The sequence below is a fragment of the Salvelinus namaycush genome, chromosome 4 (genome assembly GCF_016432855.1).
Source record: "Salvelinus namaycush isolate Seneca chromosome 4, SaNama_1.0, whole genome shotgun sequence".
Lineage (NCBI taxonomy): Eukaryota > Metazoa > Chordata > Actinopteri > Salmoniformes > Salmonidae > Salvelinus > Salvelinus namaycush.
Window position 1 is genome coordinate 40,785,438 of NC_052310.1, and position 14,252 is coordinate 40,799,689.

Consider the following 14,252-nt stretch of genomic DNA (forward strand, 5'->3'; position numbering starts at 1 on the left):
GCCATATTCTTTCCATTTTTTAATAATGGATTTAATGGTGCTCTGTGGGATGATCAAAGCTTCAGATGTTTTTATAACCCAACCCTAATCTGTACTTCTCCACAACTTTGTCCCTAACCTGTTTGGAGAGCTCCTTGGTCTTCATGGTGCCGCTTGCTTGGTGGTGCCCCTTGCTTAGTGGTGTTGCAGACTATGGGGCCTTTCAGAACAGGTGTATATATACTGAGATCATGTGACAGATCATGTGACACTTAGATTGCACACAAGTGGACTTTATTTAACTAATTATGTGACTTCTGAAGGTAATTGGTTGCACCAGATCTTATTTAGGGGCTTCATAGCAAAGGGAGTGAATACATATGCAAGCACCACTTTTCCGTTTGTAATTTTTTTCAACAAGTTTTTTTTTTCATTTCACTTCACCAATTTGGACTATTTTGTGTATGCCCATGACATGATATGTAAATTATAATCAATTCAAATTACAGGTTGTAATGCAACAAAATAGGAAAAACAGGGGGATGAATACTTTTGCAAGGCACTCGTAAAAACATTTTTGTTAGGTACTGAACAAGCTCATTGATCAGTATTTGACCACCTTATTACTTTATTGTTTTGCAGATATTTGTTTTAGGGCTAAGATGTGTCCAGTTCTTAGTGACAGACATGATCTCCCACTCCCACCTGATCACATGGCACCTGGTCTCCACACACACGGCTGGACGCCCACCTTGGTGGCGATGAAGCGGGGTTTTGGCGCCTGCATGGCATTCGCCCTTAGGGGAGTGGGAAGGTTAGCAAGGAAACTAAGCTCAGGGGCACTCTGAAACTGCTTGGCTCCTTGGAGCCCACTGTAGGACACTCCAGGATAGGGTGCTGGGTGGGGGATGGGGATGGGGTTGCGGACAGGGGTAACATTGATTCTGGGCAGTCCAGGCAGGCCCCCTGAATAGGTAGGAGCAAGGACGGAAGGTGGGGCAGAGACAGGAGCTGGGGCAAAGAAAGGGGCAGGGGGTGGGGAGAGAGGAGCAGGGGTTGGGGAGATCATATCGGAGCGGGTCAGGCGCTCTCCCAGCGTTGTGGCTGAGCGAGGAGCAATCACGGTGGGGGCCAGGCTCGGGGCTGACATGGGCGTGGGTGTGGAGAAGCGTTTGATCTCATACACACGGGCCGCTTTGACTGGGATCTGTCTGGGAGGGGTCATGGTGCTGCCCACCATAGTAGTGTACCCTCCCTGCTGATGTCTCTGGTCCTGGTAGGAGGGAATCGCCGACAGCTTGGCAACACTACCCCCGAACATAGCTGAGTTGAGCTGGTAAGGCTGCCTTCTCATGAAATCCAGAGCTTTGATTCCCTCCCTCTGAAAGGTGATCCCTCCTTTGCCTCCCCAGTCCCCCCTGTCAGACCTGCTGGTATCTCTCTGTGGCCCCACAGGACAGGAGGGGGCCAGCAGAGGGTTGTAGCCGATAGGCGGGGGGGCGCGGATGTTGGGGGATAACTTCCACTGTGAGTTGATATTGGGGTTGGGAGCATCCTGGGGCTCGACCCCTGGGCGGTTGACCTCTTGCCGGTAGGCGGTCACCTGAGGGGTGTCTACCACATACCGGTCCATGCGGCTCTGCCTGCGGGCAAACAGCTGAGCCCCCTTGCCTTCTTCCTGGGGGATCTGAGGGGCCTCGTGGATGACCCTGGGTTTGGGGGCCACCAGTGGAGGCATCCTTCCCCGGCAGACTTCAGCACCCTGGTCTTCCTCTGCACCTGACTCAAAGCCCATCACACTCTCTGAGTAGCTTCTGTAGCGGGGCCTGTCATCCAGGTTCTGCACCATGTTCAGCAGGTCAGGGTTTGGAGAGTTCTTCTTCTCAGCAGGGACTCGAAACATGGGCCTCCTGCCGCTGTGCCGACGAGCCTCCAGGAGGATGCCGGTACGACCACCAGGGGCAGGTGGGACCTTGGACATGGGGGATCTGAGTATAGGTGTTGGGGTTGTGGGGTTTGGGAGTGGGACAACTGAGACAGAAGCTTGGGGCATCTGGGCAACAGAAACTTGAGGTTGGTGTATAGGGTCGAAAGACACTGGAGCTGGGGCTGATTGAGCCACTGAGACTGGGGCTTGGGGTATGGGTGCACCTGAGAATGGTGATGGGGGTGGAATTGAGGGTACATTGGCAAATGATCCTGGAGGTGGGGGTATGGGGCCACCTGAGAATTGTGCTGGGGGTGGAGGTATGGCTGTGAAGGACACCTGTTGAACAGAGGGCATGGGTGGTTCTGCCAGGTTCTCCACAGAGAAGGCAGGACGGGGATGAGTGGCCAGTGCTGAGGCGGAGGTGGAGAAGGGTCCTCTGGACACAGAGGACGGGGGAGAGAAGAAGGCGGGATTACCACTTGGAGGCAGCTCTGATGAGGTGGAGAAGGGAGGTCCTACAATAGACACCGAGGTCGCCGGGCGCGGGGCGCTTTTGGTGACGACAGGGCGGAACACAACAGGAGCGGTGGCGGCTCGGTTGGTCACAAACCCTGGGTTGAAGGGGCGGGCGGTTCTGTTGAGCACAGAGCTGGAGGAGAGTTCTGGCAGCGGTGTTTGGGGTGGAGGTATGTGAGTGGTTAAGATCGACACTTGGGTGGTGATTGGGTTGGGTGCCACAGTCAGGGGTGACATCACCATGCCAGCTGGAGAGTAGGCAACGTCTCCATTAGCCATGCTGTAGGCAGTAGGAGCAGCTGGGGCCGGTGCCATAGGCCTCTCTGCCACAGACCGAGCCTCCTCCTGGAAGGCTACAGGGGGCGGTGGTGCCATAGGCTGCTGAGGCTGGTACATCTGTGGTTGTGTTTCTGGCTGGGGCTGGCTCTGTGCATATGGCTGAGGCTGCTCCTGGATCTGTATTTGGTTCGGTGATTGGGTCCTTATCTGAGGTTGGGCGGCAGCCACCTTCTTGGCGTGCTCGGCCGCCCTCTTCCTCTGCTGCTCAAACAGCTGGGCGCCCTTCCCAGAGATGTCACTCAGGCCGGGACTAGGGGCATCTTCTGTCCCGTCCCCTCGCTCTCCACCTGCGGTCGCCCTCTTCTCCAGCGCATCCAGGTAGTCACTGTCCCAGGTGGTGTCGGGGGCGGCCGAGAAGCCATCCTCATCAAACTCCGACTCGCTTCCTGGGAAGAGACCATCTTCCTCTGGGGAATTGTGCTGCATGTCCTCGTCCACGCTGCCGAAGCTGGTCAGCGTGTACTTCTTGGAGCGCTGCCTGCGCTTCTTGAACATCAGCACGCCCTTGGAGTTGGGGTTGGGGGCGTCTGTCAGAAGGGAGGCGATAGAGCGGCACTTGGTTCTGGCCTCCTTCACCTTTTTGTCTTGAACCGTGTCACCCCGGTTCAGTTCTGTAGGGGTCAGAGAGCATGTTTTAGGGTGGGCACGTCTGTAGAAATGCCATTACTGTTTCTATGTCATCTTGGTTAGGGTCATTTCCGGTTTCAGTCCAGTCGCTACATTTTTTAAAAAGCTCTGGATGAAATGTATTTTCAATTCTTTAATAGGAGTTATAATTCATCTGAACTGATTAACTTAAATTGGAACTGAATCTAACATAATATACACAAAAATATCACGGGAGAGTCTTTTATAGGGTGGACTTTGATGCATTGACGACAGTAAAGGGGGATTTTCTTTTATACCAGTGATGTGCGACCAGATTTAACCTTTAAATGGAGAACTCAGCATGACACCAGGTTCTAAAAACAACAGGGAGAGTCTTTAACAAGCATCCATCTTCTAAGATGCTACCAGGGCACAGTCTGTAAAATGACTGGCAAGCCACAGGCTTTTCACATTAACCAAGGTAAAGGAAAAATCCCTAGTTCCCAGCTACTAACTTCACCAAATAGCAGAAAGTGTTAACGGAAAGTCCCATCTTCTAGGCAGAGGTTGTACATTTCCACTAATTTGTTATGGTTTTAATTAGCATAGGGAGGCTAAATCTATGATCCCAATGTGCCCAACTATGTAAGGAGTTGTTATTTAATTTGTCACCGGCAGTGTCCCTGAACAGGACATGTGAATGTGAACCTGTAATTAGGGACACCTAGGGATTAATGGCATTTTATTTCAATAACTTGTTAAAAAAGAAACATCTTCGAATAGTCTCAGCCCTCCCTGTCCTGAAGTTTCTGACTGACAGGTGGACATGTTGGAAATATTTTCTATTTATGTACTTTGTCAGGAGTTTATTATTGGCATAAAGTATGAAATGATCACATACTCTACTGTAGATAACAGAGATTCTCTGTTATTGTAACAAAGCATTTTTATATATGGAATTTCCCTTTAATCTGCCATGTAGTCCATCTGTCTTGGGATCGTCTTTGCGTGACAAACTCAAAAGATTCCAACTACTTATGTGATCCTGCTTTAGGTGGCTTTCCAAAATGAGTTTTAGTGGCTGATATGTTTTCTCACACCGACATAATTGATTCATTTTACTGATCTGTTCTTGGCCTAATCTTAAAACCATACATTTATGTGTTCCTTTGGACTAAGTGGAGCATTTGAAACATCTGTGACGGAACATCATCCCATAGCAAACCTCTTCATCTCTGATACACAAACATGGATTCTTCAGCTGTTAGCCCAGGTCACTGGTCCATACATCAGCTGCCTGACAGACTGATCAGAGCAGAGGGCACCCCGCCTCACTATTATTAGCTATTGGTGTATTGGTGCCTAACCATCCGGCCAAAGACACCACGTGTGTGTATTTTGTATATTCATATGTGTATGAATGGAATGTTATCACATTTTGTTTACTCTGTTTTACACGTGTCTTACTTATACATGTAAATATGTATGTTTTTCTTAAACGTACCCTTGTTTTTTATTTCAGTCTTAGCGAGATGTAGCAAGACATGAACATGAGAGGGGAATATAGTGGAGGAGAAGGACAGAGTGATGTATAAAAGTGGTCAAATAGGGAAAGTGAGACAGGGGAGAAGGACTCTGCTATTTGATACCAGATAGCAGCTGCATGGAAATGCTTTTCCCAGTTCATACATGCAGTGCTCAGGTTACCGGGCAACTGAACCAGGGGACAAATATAGCCCCTGTTCTACGTAGAAGGGACCGCCTCTGTCCTCTTAAAATGGCCCCATGCAGACTAATGCTGTCTCATGGGGAACACTCTGCCTTTACCTGAGAGGACAATGTCATTTGTTATGCAGTGCCAACCTCAACTAGCCATTACATGACTAATTATTTGTACAGTAACAAATCCCGTATCACCCTATGGGTCATGAGTTGTATACTCACTGGCTTGCTTGGCCTTGTCCATGTAGGTGACACTGAGCTCCTCGTCCAGAGGGGTGTCTATAGGCCCCACCATGGGCACCATCTGCCTACGGGAGCTCAGCTGCATGGCCTCCTTGGCCCTCTCGGGTGACACCAGTGGGACAACGTTGGATGGCTCCTGGAAGGTTCTGTCCTCCTCCACCACTCTGTCCTGCCCTGAGACCTGGTCCTCAACCGAGGAGATGATGGAGGATGTCTCTGTGGAGGTCTGGGAGGACCACATCCCTGGAGGGGGCTGGTAGATCACCTCCCTGCGGGCCACCCCTGGCAGGCCCTCCCCCCCTCCTCTGCCATCCAGTAACCCGTGGCCCTGGAGCCCTGGGTAGACCCGGGCATCTGGGGCACTGTCATAGCCGCTAAACTCTGAGGTCTCCCCTCCCTCCGGGGAGGCTCTACCGAAGGCTTTTCCGGGTAAGTTGCTGGGATTTCTGTGCTTCTGCCTCCTCTGCCTCTCGTTGGCCGCCACTTCTGCGTCACTGTCTGTCTCCCCGTAGTAGGCCTCACTGCCTGGGGGCGAGGTGATGCTTCTGCGCACCATGGGGGATAGGAGGGAGGACCTGCCATGGGGGACCTCCATGACAGTGGCTGTGTGGTGCAGTCTGGAAGAGGGGGACATGGTGCGCAGGGTGGCTCGGTACTCTTTGTCGATACGGGGTGATGGGGCGCGGGTCAACAGCACCACGGACTGGAAGCCTGCCGGCACCCTGTAGGAGCAAATTCACAACACGGTTACTTAAGTATTGTTGGTCATACTGTTCTGGCTTATCCTATTTGTGTAGCACGTAATGATGGAGTAAAACTTAATGATTGATTAAAACTTAATGATGGAGTAAAACTTAATGATGGAGTAAAACTTAATGATGGAGTATCACTTAATAATGGAGTAAAACTTAATGATTGATTAAAACTTAATGATGGAGTAAAACTTAATGATTGATTAAAACTTAATGATGGAGTAAAAATGAATGATGGGGTAAAACTTAATGATGGAGTAAAACTTAATGATGGAGTAAAACTTAATGATTGATTAAAACTTAATGATGGAGTAAAAATGAATGATGGGGTAAAACTTAATGATGGAGTAAAACTTAATAATGGAGTAAAACTTAATGATTGATTAAAACTTAATGGTGGAGTAAAACTTAATGATTGATTAAAACTTAATGATGGAGTAAAAATGAATGATGGGGTAAAACTTAATGATGGAGTAAAACTTAATAATGGAGTAAAACTTAATGATTGATTAAAACTTAATGGTGGAGTAAAACTTAATGATTGATTAAAACTTAATGATGGAGTAAAACTTAATGATTGATTAAAACTTAATGATGGAGTAAAAATGAATGATGGAGTAAAACTTAACGATGGAGTAAAACTTAATGATGGAGTAAAACTTAATAATGGAGTAAAACTTAGTGATGGAGTAAAACTTAATGATGGAGTGAAACCTCTTAAGGATCGGCCCCTTTTTTTCAATTTTCGCCTAAAATGACATACCCAAATCTAACTGCCTGTAGCTCAGGCCCTGAAGTAAGGATATGCATATTCTTGGTACCATTTGAAAGGAAACACTTTTAAGTGTGTGGAAATGTGAAAGGAATGTAGGAGAATATAACACAATATATCTGGTAGAAGATAATACAACCTTTCTTTAGTATTCTTTGGTACAATCATCTTTGAAATGCAAGAGAAAGGCCATAATGTATTATTCCAGCCCAGTTGCAATTTTGATTTTGGCCATTAGATGGCAGCAGTGTATGTGCAAAGTTTTAGACTGATCCAATGAACCATTGCATTTCTGTTCAAACTTTTGTATCAGGACTGCCCAAATGTGCCTAATTTGTTTATTAATAACTGTTCATGTTCAAAGCTGTGCACTCCTCAAACAATAGCATGGTATTCTTTCACTGTAATAGCTACTGTAAATTGGACAGTGCAGTTAGATGAACAAGAATTTAAGCTTTCTGCCAATATCAGATATGTCTATGTCCTGGGAAATGTTCTTGTTACTTACAACCTCATGCTAATCGCATTAGCCTACGTTAGCTCAACTGTCCCGTAGGTGACCCACCAATCCTGAAGTTAATGATGAAGTAGCCCTTAATGATGGAGTAGCACTTCACGATGGAGTAAAACTTAATGATGGAGTAGCACTTCATGATGGAGTAAAACTTTATGATGGAGTAGCACTTCACGATGGAGTAAAACTTAATGATGGAGTAGCACTTAATGCTAATATAGTATGTAAAACAATATGTTAACAGCAGGGTTATTTGACAGACAGGTGTACCCATCAATGGTGATTGTAACTGCTCTCTGACCTCTTGACCTGGATGTGTAGTATTCCTGGGGAGCTGTCGATTATGGTCATGGCCTGGGCGTGGGACAGACCTCCACATGGCTGGTTGTTGATGGACACCAGCTCATCACCCTCCCGCAGTCCTGCCCTGCACGCCTTACTGCGCTTACGCACCTACACCAGCAGAGAGACAAAATATCACACACAGTATTCAATATGAGACTGCCAACAGCACCCATTACGATACTCTCTCTTCATTACGATCTCTTTTTCTAATGATCACTCTCCCTCTCTAACTATTTATCTCTGTCATCTCTCCTTTTATCTGAAAAGTGATATTGCATGGAGAACATGACAAAGCCGCTCTTGATGTCTAGTCTTGATGACTTGCTCTGACAGCTTGGACGTGCTACAGACATTGCCCACAACCTGTGGCAGAAGTGAAACCCTCTTACCCACTTTATCAGGGAAATGCCAGCCAGCACCTCTACTCCCCCATGCACTCTCCCTCTATTTGTGTACAGGGTCAACCGATAGGCAGCAGCTTGCCAGTCCTATGCTATTATACTGTGTACATGTAAGTTGTGTAGTACCTAGTATATTGCAGAGGAATTTATTTATCCTAGACCCCTAGAGGTTACTCTAGGATATGATACTAAAAACATCTGCATATTGAATATGTTATGGCTACAAATACTGTGCATGTGTTCATTGTTTGGATCTGAGGCCAGGTACACAGGGTTCAACCCAATTCATCACTAGAAGAATATTCAGGGCTGACATTGTTGACCCGTAATTATATCACAGGTCCCAGTTAGCTAACCCTATCAAAGTGGCCCTGACTTTGTGTTGCTACTTGAGGAAGGGGACATTAATAAGTCAATCAGTCACCTTATGGTCTTAGCTCCTGGCTGCTGCCCCTGTATCAAAACACACACACGCACATGCAGATTCACATGTGCACACACAAACACACACACACACACCTAACATGATTATTCCGCCTCCATTTCTGAGGTCAGGGGTCATACGCTTTTAGATTGGCCGCCACAGACACAGCTGTCTGTTCAGATAAGGTGAGCTGACGTCCTAAGCATCTGCGCAACTCACCTCCATGTTGGATTATGATCTACTATTTTTGACGAACCATTATTCTAAGGGCTCTAACAATAATATTGTTCTCTATCATGCAATTCAGGAAGTAGGGTACGGCCGTCGTGTTGATGCAACCTATGAGATCTCAAGAGTGTGTGCATGTTGAAGCTACATGACCTAGAACCCTCAAACACAACTCTGGACCTCGAAGCCAGTTCCACTGCATTTTTTACATTGTTCCCCTCTAGTCAGGGCCTGCTTTAGACCTGGGACACCAGGTGTGTGCAATTAATTATTAGGTAGAACAGAAAACCAGCAGGCTCCGGACCTCGTAGGTTAAGAGTTGAATATCCCTGACCTATAAGAACCTTTTACTCTGGTAGAAACTGGATACATCAATGTTTACATTGATGTGTGTGAAGATAGAGTATTTTGTCTTTGTTTTGGAGCACTGGCAAAGAATACAACCTTCACTAGGCTGAAACACACACCTTAGTGAGTCACCCCTCAACCCAGAATAGCCAGGTTGAAAAGCAAATTATTCTCAGTTAACACTCAGTAAATGTGGTTTCAGTGTGTGTGTGTGTGTGTGTGTGTGTGTGTGTGTGTGTGTGTGTGTGTGTGTGTGTGTGTGTGTGTGTGTGTGTGTGTGTGTGTGTGTGTGTGTGTGTGTGTATACTGTATGTACTAAAATAATCTATCAAGAAAAATGACTTATATTCAGATGGGCAGAGAATAGATCCAACAGAAATACTTTGACGTAAATCCTTCCTGAACTGTGAACTGATATGCTGTATGTACAGTATCTATGACAACTTTGATGAACTGAATAACCTCTTGTGAATGTGTGTAGTGACTGACTGAGAAGCAGCCACTCAGAAACGAGTGCCAATGATGACCTTCTGCAAATGATGACCCTGATCTGTCTAACATCGGCGTAATCATGCACCAAAAGCTTTATGGAAAACAGTACTTCATGTGTATTTTACAGCTAGATATTTTTTCCCCATGTCATTAGAGCTTCATGATCAAAATGAAACATGAAATGATGTCTGCATAGAAACACACTATTTCTTACACACCCAAGATCTATGACTACTGATATGAAAGGTGATTAAAGAAAAAAACATACCACATGGGAGGTTGAGAGGGGTTGCTACATAACCACATGAAAAAATATTACAGTTTACTATAGAATACTACAGTACTTATTATAGACTTCTGTAGTAAACTGTAGAATACCATACTACACACTGTAGTATCCCTCAATCATGTGTATTACTTACTATAGAATGTTGTCGTATACCGTAGAAGACTATAGTAAATACTACAGTATAATCTGCTAAAAAGCCTGCAAAAATACCACTTTTTTAAACTATAGTAAATATTACAGTATTTAATTTACATATACCATGCCTATTCCCTCCCCCATATCCCAACACTACAGTCAAAACTATAGTATATAAATATAGTAATACTATAGTATTTAGACCATAGTGTAATATAGATTTTTTTTAATGGGTACTTTCCAAGCAGTAGAACTTTAAAGTTCAACAGCTCTATCAATCACTCCAATGTCTACACATGAGACCCATTCCAGAACAGACACATGAGTTATCCTCAGGCCTTTCGGCCCCTGCCCATGGTGGCAGCCAATATTCCATCCGAACCACATTCACAACCCTTTATATCCCACTAATTCCAGACTCCCTACAGTATATCATAGAATGCACTGTCATCGTAAAAAATGAACCCCCACCATTTTTTCTGCAATTATTCAGAATGTATCCTTTGTAACAGTTTTACCATCCTATCTTTTACTGAAGCCATACCTTGGCCACCTGAAGTGGTTTCTGGTGCTCCACGCCCCCCTGGAGACGAAAGCCCCATGGTGCTCCACCGGACAAGGTGATTATAACCTCTTCTGACACCATTATTGTGTGATACCTTCCCCTTTTCTGTGTTTCTGTCCGTTTATCTGTCTTTTTGTCTTTCTGGGGGGGCCCTCAATGCGTTTGCTCCATAGTTGTCAGGGCCCCCTCAGAGAGCTCTGTCCACTCTCCTTCAGCTATAATGTCCTGGAGCTGACTTCTCTCAGCCCCTATTCTGGCACCTGGGCACACATACACACACTCTCCCACTGACACCCACTCTGACACACACTCTGAGTATGAGCAATGCTGATAGGGTTGCAGGCTGGAGGAGCTGAAAAAAAGAGAGGGGGGAGGGGAGAGAGAGAGAGAGAGAGAGAGGGGAGGGAGAGAGAAAGAGATAGAGAGGGGAGAGGGAGGGAGGGAGAGAGAAAGAGAGGGGGAGAGGGGGAGAGAAAGGGGGAGAGAGAGAGAGAGAGAGAGGGGGAGAGGGAGGGAGAGAGAAAGAGAGAGAGAGAAGGGGGAGAGAGAGGGGGGAGAGAGAGGGGGAGAGGGGGAGAGGGAGAGAGAGAGAGGGGGGAAAGGGGGAGAGAGAGGGGGGAAAGGGGGAGAGAGAGGGGGGAGAGAGAGAGAGAGAGAGAGAGAGAGAGAGGGGAGGGAGAGAGAAAGAGATAGAGAGGGGAGAGGGAGGGAGGGAGAGAGAAAGAGAGGGGGAGAGGGGGAGAGAAAGGGGGAGAGAGAGAGAGAGAGAGAGGGGGAGAGGGAGGGAGAGAGAAAGAGAGAGAGAGAAGGGGGAGAGAGAGGGGGGAGAGAGAGGGGGAGAGGGGGAGAGGGAGAGAGAGAGAGGGGGGAAAGGGGGAGAGAGAGGGGGGAAAGGGGGAGAGAGAGGGGGGAAAGGGGGAGAGAGAGGGGGGAGAGAGAGAGAGAGAGAGAGAGAGAGAGGGGAGAGAGAGAGAGAGGGGAGAGAGAGAGAGAGAGAGAGAGAGAGAGAGAGAGAGAGAGAGAGAGAGAGAGAGAGAGAGAGAGAGAGAGAGAGAGAGAGAGAGAGACCTGTTTCTGATTACACAGAGGAATGCTGTCCTGGGTGAGTGAGGGGAGGTTCTAACTGCACACTTGTCCTGTCACTAAGACAGCAGAGTTGAACTTTCTTTCTATTTAACCTTTATTTTATCAAGGAGTCATACTGAGACCAAGGTCTCTTTCACAGATGAGCCCTGAATTACACAAATTACAGAAATACACACATCAAAATATAAATACAAATAGCAAGCTCAAATCAATCAAGTTTATTTTATATAGCCCTTCGTACATCAGCTAATATCTCGAAGTGCTGTACAGAAACCCAGCCTAAAACCCCAAACAGCAAGCAATGCAGGTGTAGAAGCACGGTGGCTAGGAAAAACTCCCTAGAAAGGCCAAAACCTAGGAAGAAACCTAGAGAGGAACCAGGCTATGAGGGGTGTCCTCTTCTGGCTGTGCCGGGTGGAGATTATAACAGAACTATGCCAAGATGTTCATAAGTGACAAGCATGGTCAAATAATAATCATGAATAATTTTCAGTTGGCTTTTCATAGCCGATCATTAAGAGTTGAAAGCAGCAGGTCTGGGACAGGTAGGGGTTCCATAACCGCAGGCAGAGCAGTTGAAACTGGAACAGCAGCAAGGCCAGGTGGACTGGGGACAGCAAGGAGTCATCATGCCCGGTTTGCCGTGACGTATGGTCCTAGGGCTCAGGTTCTCAGAGAGAGAGAAAGAAAGAGAGAACGAGAGAATTAGAGAGAGCATACTTAAATTCACACAGGACACTGGATAAGACAGGAGAAGTACTCCAGGTATAACCAACTGACCCTAGCCCCCCGACACATAAACTACTGCAGCATAAATACTGGAGGCTGAGACAGGAGCGGTCAGGAGACACTGTGGCCCCATCCGAAAGATACCCCCGGACAGGGCCAAACAGGAAGGATATAACCCCACCCACTTTGCCAAAGCACAGCCCCCGCACCACTAGAGGGATATCTTCAACCACCAACTTACAATCCTGAGACAAGGCCGAGTATAGCCCACAAAGATCTCCACCACAGCACAAACCAAGGGGGGGCGCCAACCCAGACAGGAAGATCACGTCAGTAACTCAACCCACTCAAGTGACGCACCCCTCCTAGGGACGGCATGAAAGAGCACCAGTAAGCCAGTGACTCAGCCCCTGTAATAGGGTTAGAGGCAGAGAATCCCAGTGGAGAGAGGGGAACCGGCCAGGCAGAGACAGCAAGGGCGGTTCGTTGCTCCAGAGCCTTTCCGTTCACCTTCACACTCCTGGGCCAGACTACACTCAATCATATGACCTACTGAAGAGATAAGTCTTCAGTAAAGACTTAAAGGTTGAGACCGAGTCTGCGTCTCTCACATGGGTAGGCAGACCGTTCTATAAAAATGGAGATCTATAGGAGAAAGCCCTGCCTCCCGCTGTTTGCTTAGAAATTCTAGGGACAATTAGGAGGCCTGCGTCTTGTGACCGTAGCGTACGTATAGGTATGTACGGCAGGACCAACTCGGAAAGATAGGTAGGAGCAAGCCCATGTAACGCTTTATAGGTTAACAGTAAAACCTTGAAATCAGCCCTTGCCTTAACAGGAAGCCAGTGTAGGGAAGCTAGCACTGGAGTGATATGATCAAATTTCTTGGTTCTAGTCAGGATTCTAGCAGCCGTATTTAGCACTAACTGAAGTTTATTTAGTGCTTTATCCGGGTAGCCGGAAAGTAGAGCATTGCAGTAGTCTAACCTAGAAGTAACAAATGCATGGATTAATTTTTCTGCATCATTTTTGGACAGAAAATTTCTGATTTTTGCAATGTTACGTAGATGGAAAAAAGCTGTCCTTGAAACAGTCTTGATATGTTCGTCAAAAGAGAGATCAGGGTCAAGAGTAACGCCGAGGTCCTTCACAGTTTTATTTGAGACGACTTTACAACCATCAAGATTAATTGTCAGATTTAACAGAAGATCTCTTTGTTTCTTGGGACCTAGAACAAGCATCTCTGTTTTGTCCGAGTTTAAAAGTAGAAAGTTTTCAGCCATCCACTTCCTTATGTCTGAAACACAGGCTTCTAGCGAGGGCAATTTTGGGGCTTCACCATGTTTCATTGAAATGTACAGCTGTGTGTCATCCGCATAGCAGTGAAAATTAACATTATGTTTTCGAATAACATCCCCAAGAGGTAAAATATATAGTGAAAACAATAGTGGTCCTAAAACGGAACCTTGAGGAACACCGAAATGTACAGTTGATTTGTCAGAGGACAAACCATTCACAGAGACAAACTGATATCTTTCCGACAGGTAAGATCTAAACCAGGCCAGAACTTGTCCGTGTAGACCAATTTGGGTTTCCAGTCTCTCCAAAAGAATGTGGTGATCGATGGTGTCAAAGGCAGCACTAAGGTCTAGTAGCACGAGGACAGATGCAGAGCCTCGGTCTGACGCCATTAAAAGGTCATTTACCACCTTCACAAGTGCAGTCTCAGTGCTATGATGGGGTCTAAAACCAGACTGAAGCATTTCGTATACATTGTTTGTCTTCAGGAAGGCAGTGAGTTGCTGCGCAACAGCTTTTTCTAAAATTTTTGAGAGGAATGGAAGATTCGATATAG

The 14,252-nt window shown here is 46.6% G+C and overlaps 1 protein-coding gene across 1 annotated transcript; it reads right to left on the reverse strand.

The window, feature by feature from the left end:
- Window positions 1-688: 688 nt before the first annotated feature.
- On the reverse strand, window positions 689-8,750 carry LOC120045862 (synaptopodin 2-like protein). Its single transcript, XM_038990796.1, has 4 exons — window positions 8,745-8,750; window positions 7,657-7,808; window positions 5,297-6,039; window positions 689-3,375 (listed from the first exon to the last, which is right to left on the reverse strand). Exons 1-4 carry the CDS (start codon window positions 8,748-8,750, stop codon window positions 689-691), a joined length of 3,588 nt encoding a protein of 1,195 aa, XP_038846724.1.
- Between the last annotated feature and the right edge of the window lie 5,502 nt (window positions 8,751-14,252).

What these genes read in the sequence shown, in the direction of transcription:
- LOC120045862 (XM_038990796.1), bottom strand. An exon ending in CTACACATCCAGGTCAAGAG is followed by an intron (nt 6,040 to 7,656) that starts GTCAGAGAGCAG and finishes TTGCTCCTACAG; the next exon opens with GGTGCCGGCAGGCTTCCAGT. An exon ending in GGACAAGGCCAAGCAAGCCA is followed by an intron (nt 3,376 to 5,296) that starts GTGAGTATACAA and finishes TGACCCCTACAG; the next exon opens with AACTGAACCGGGGTGACACG.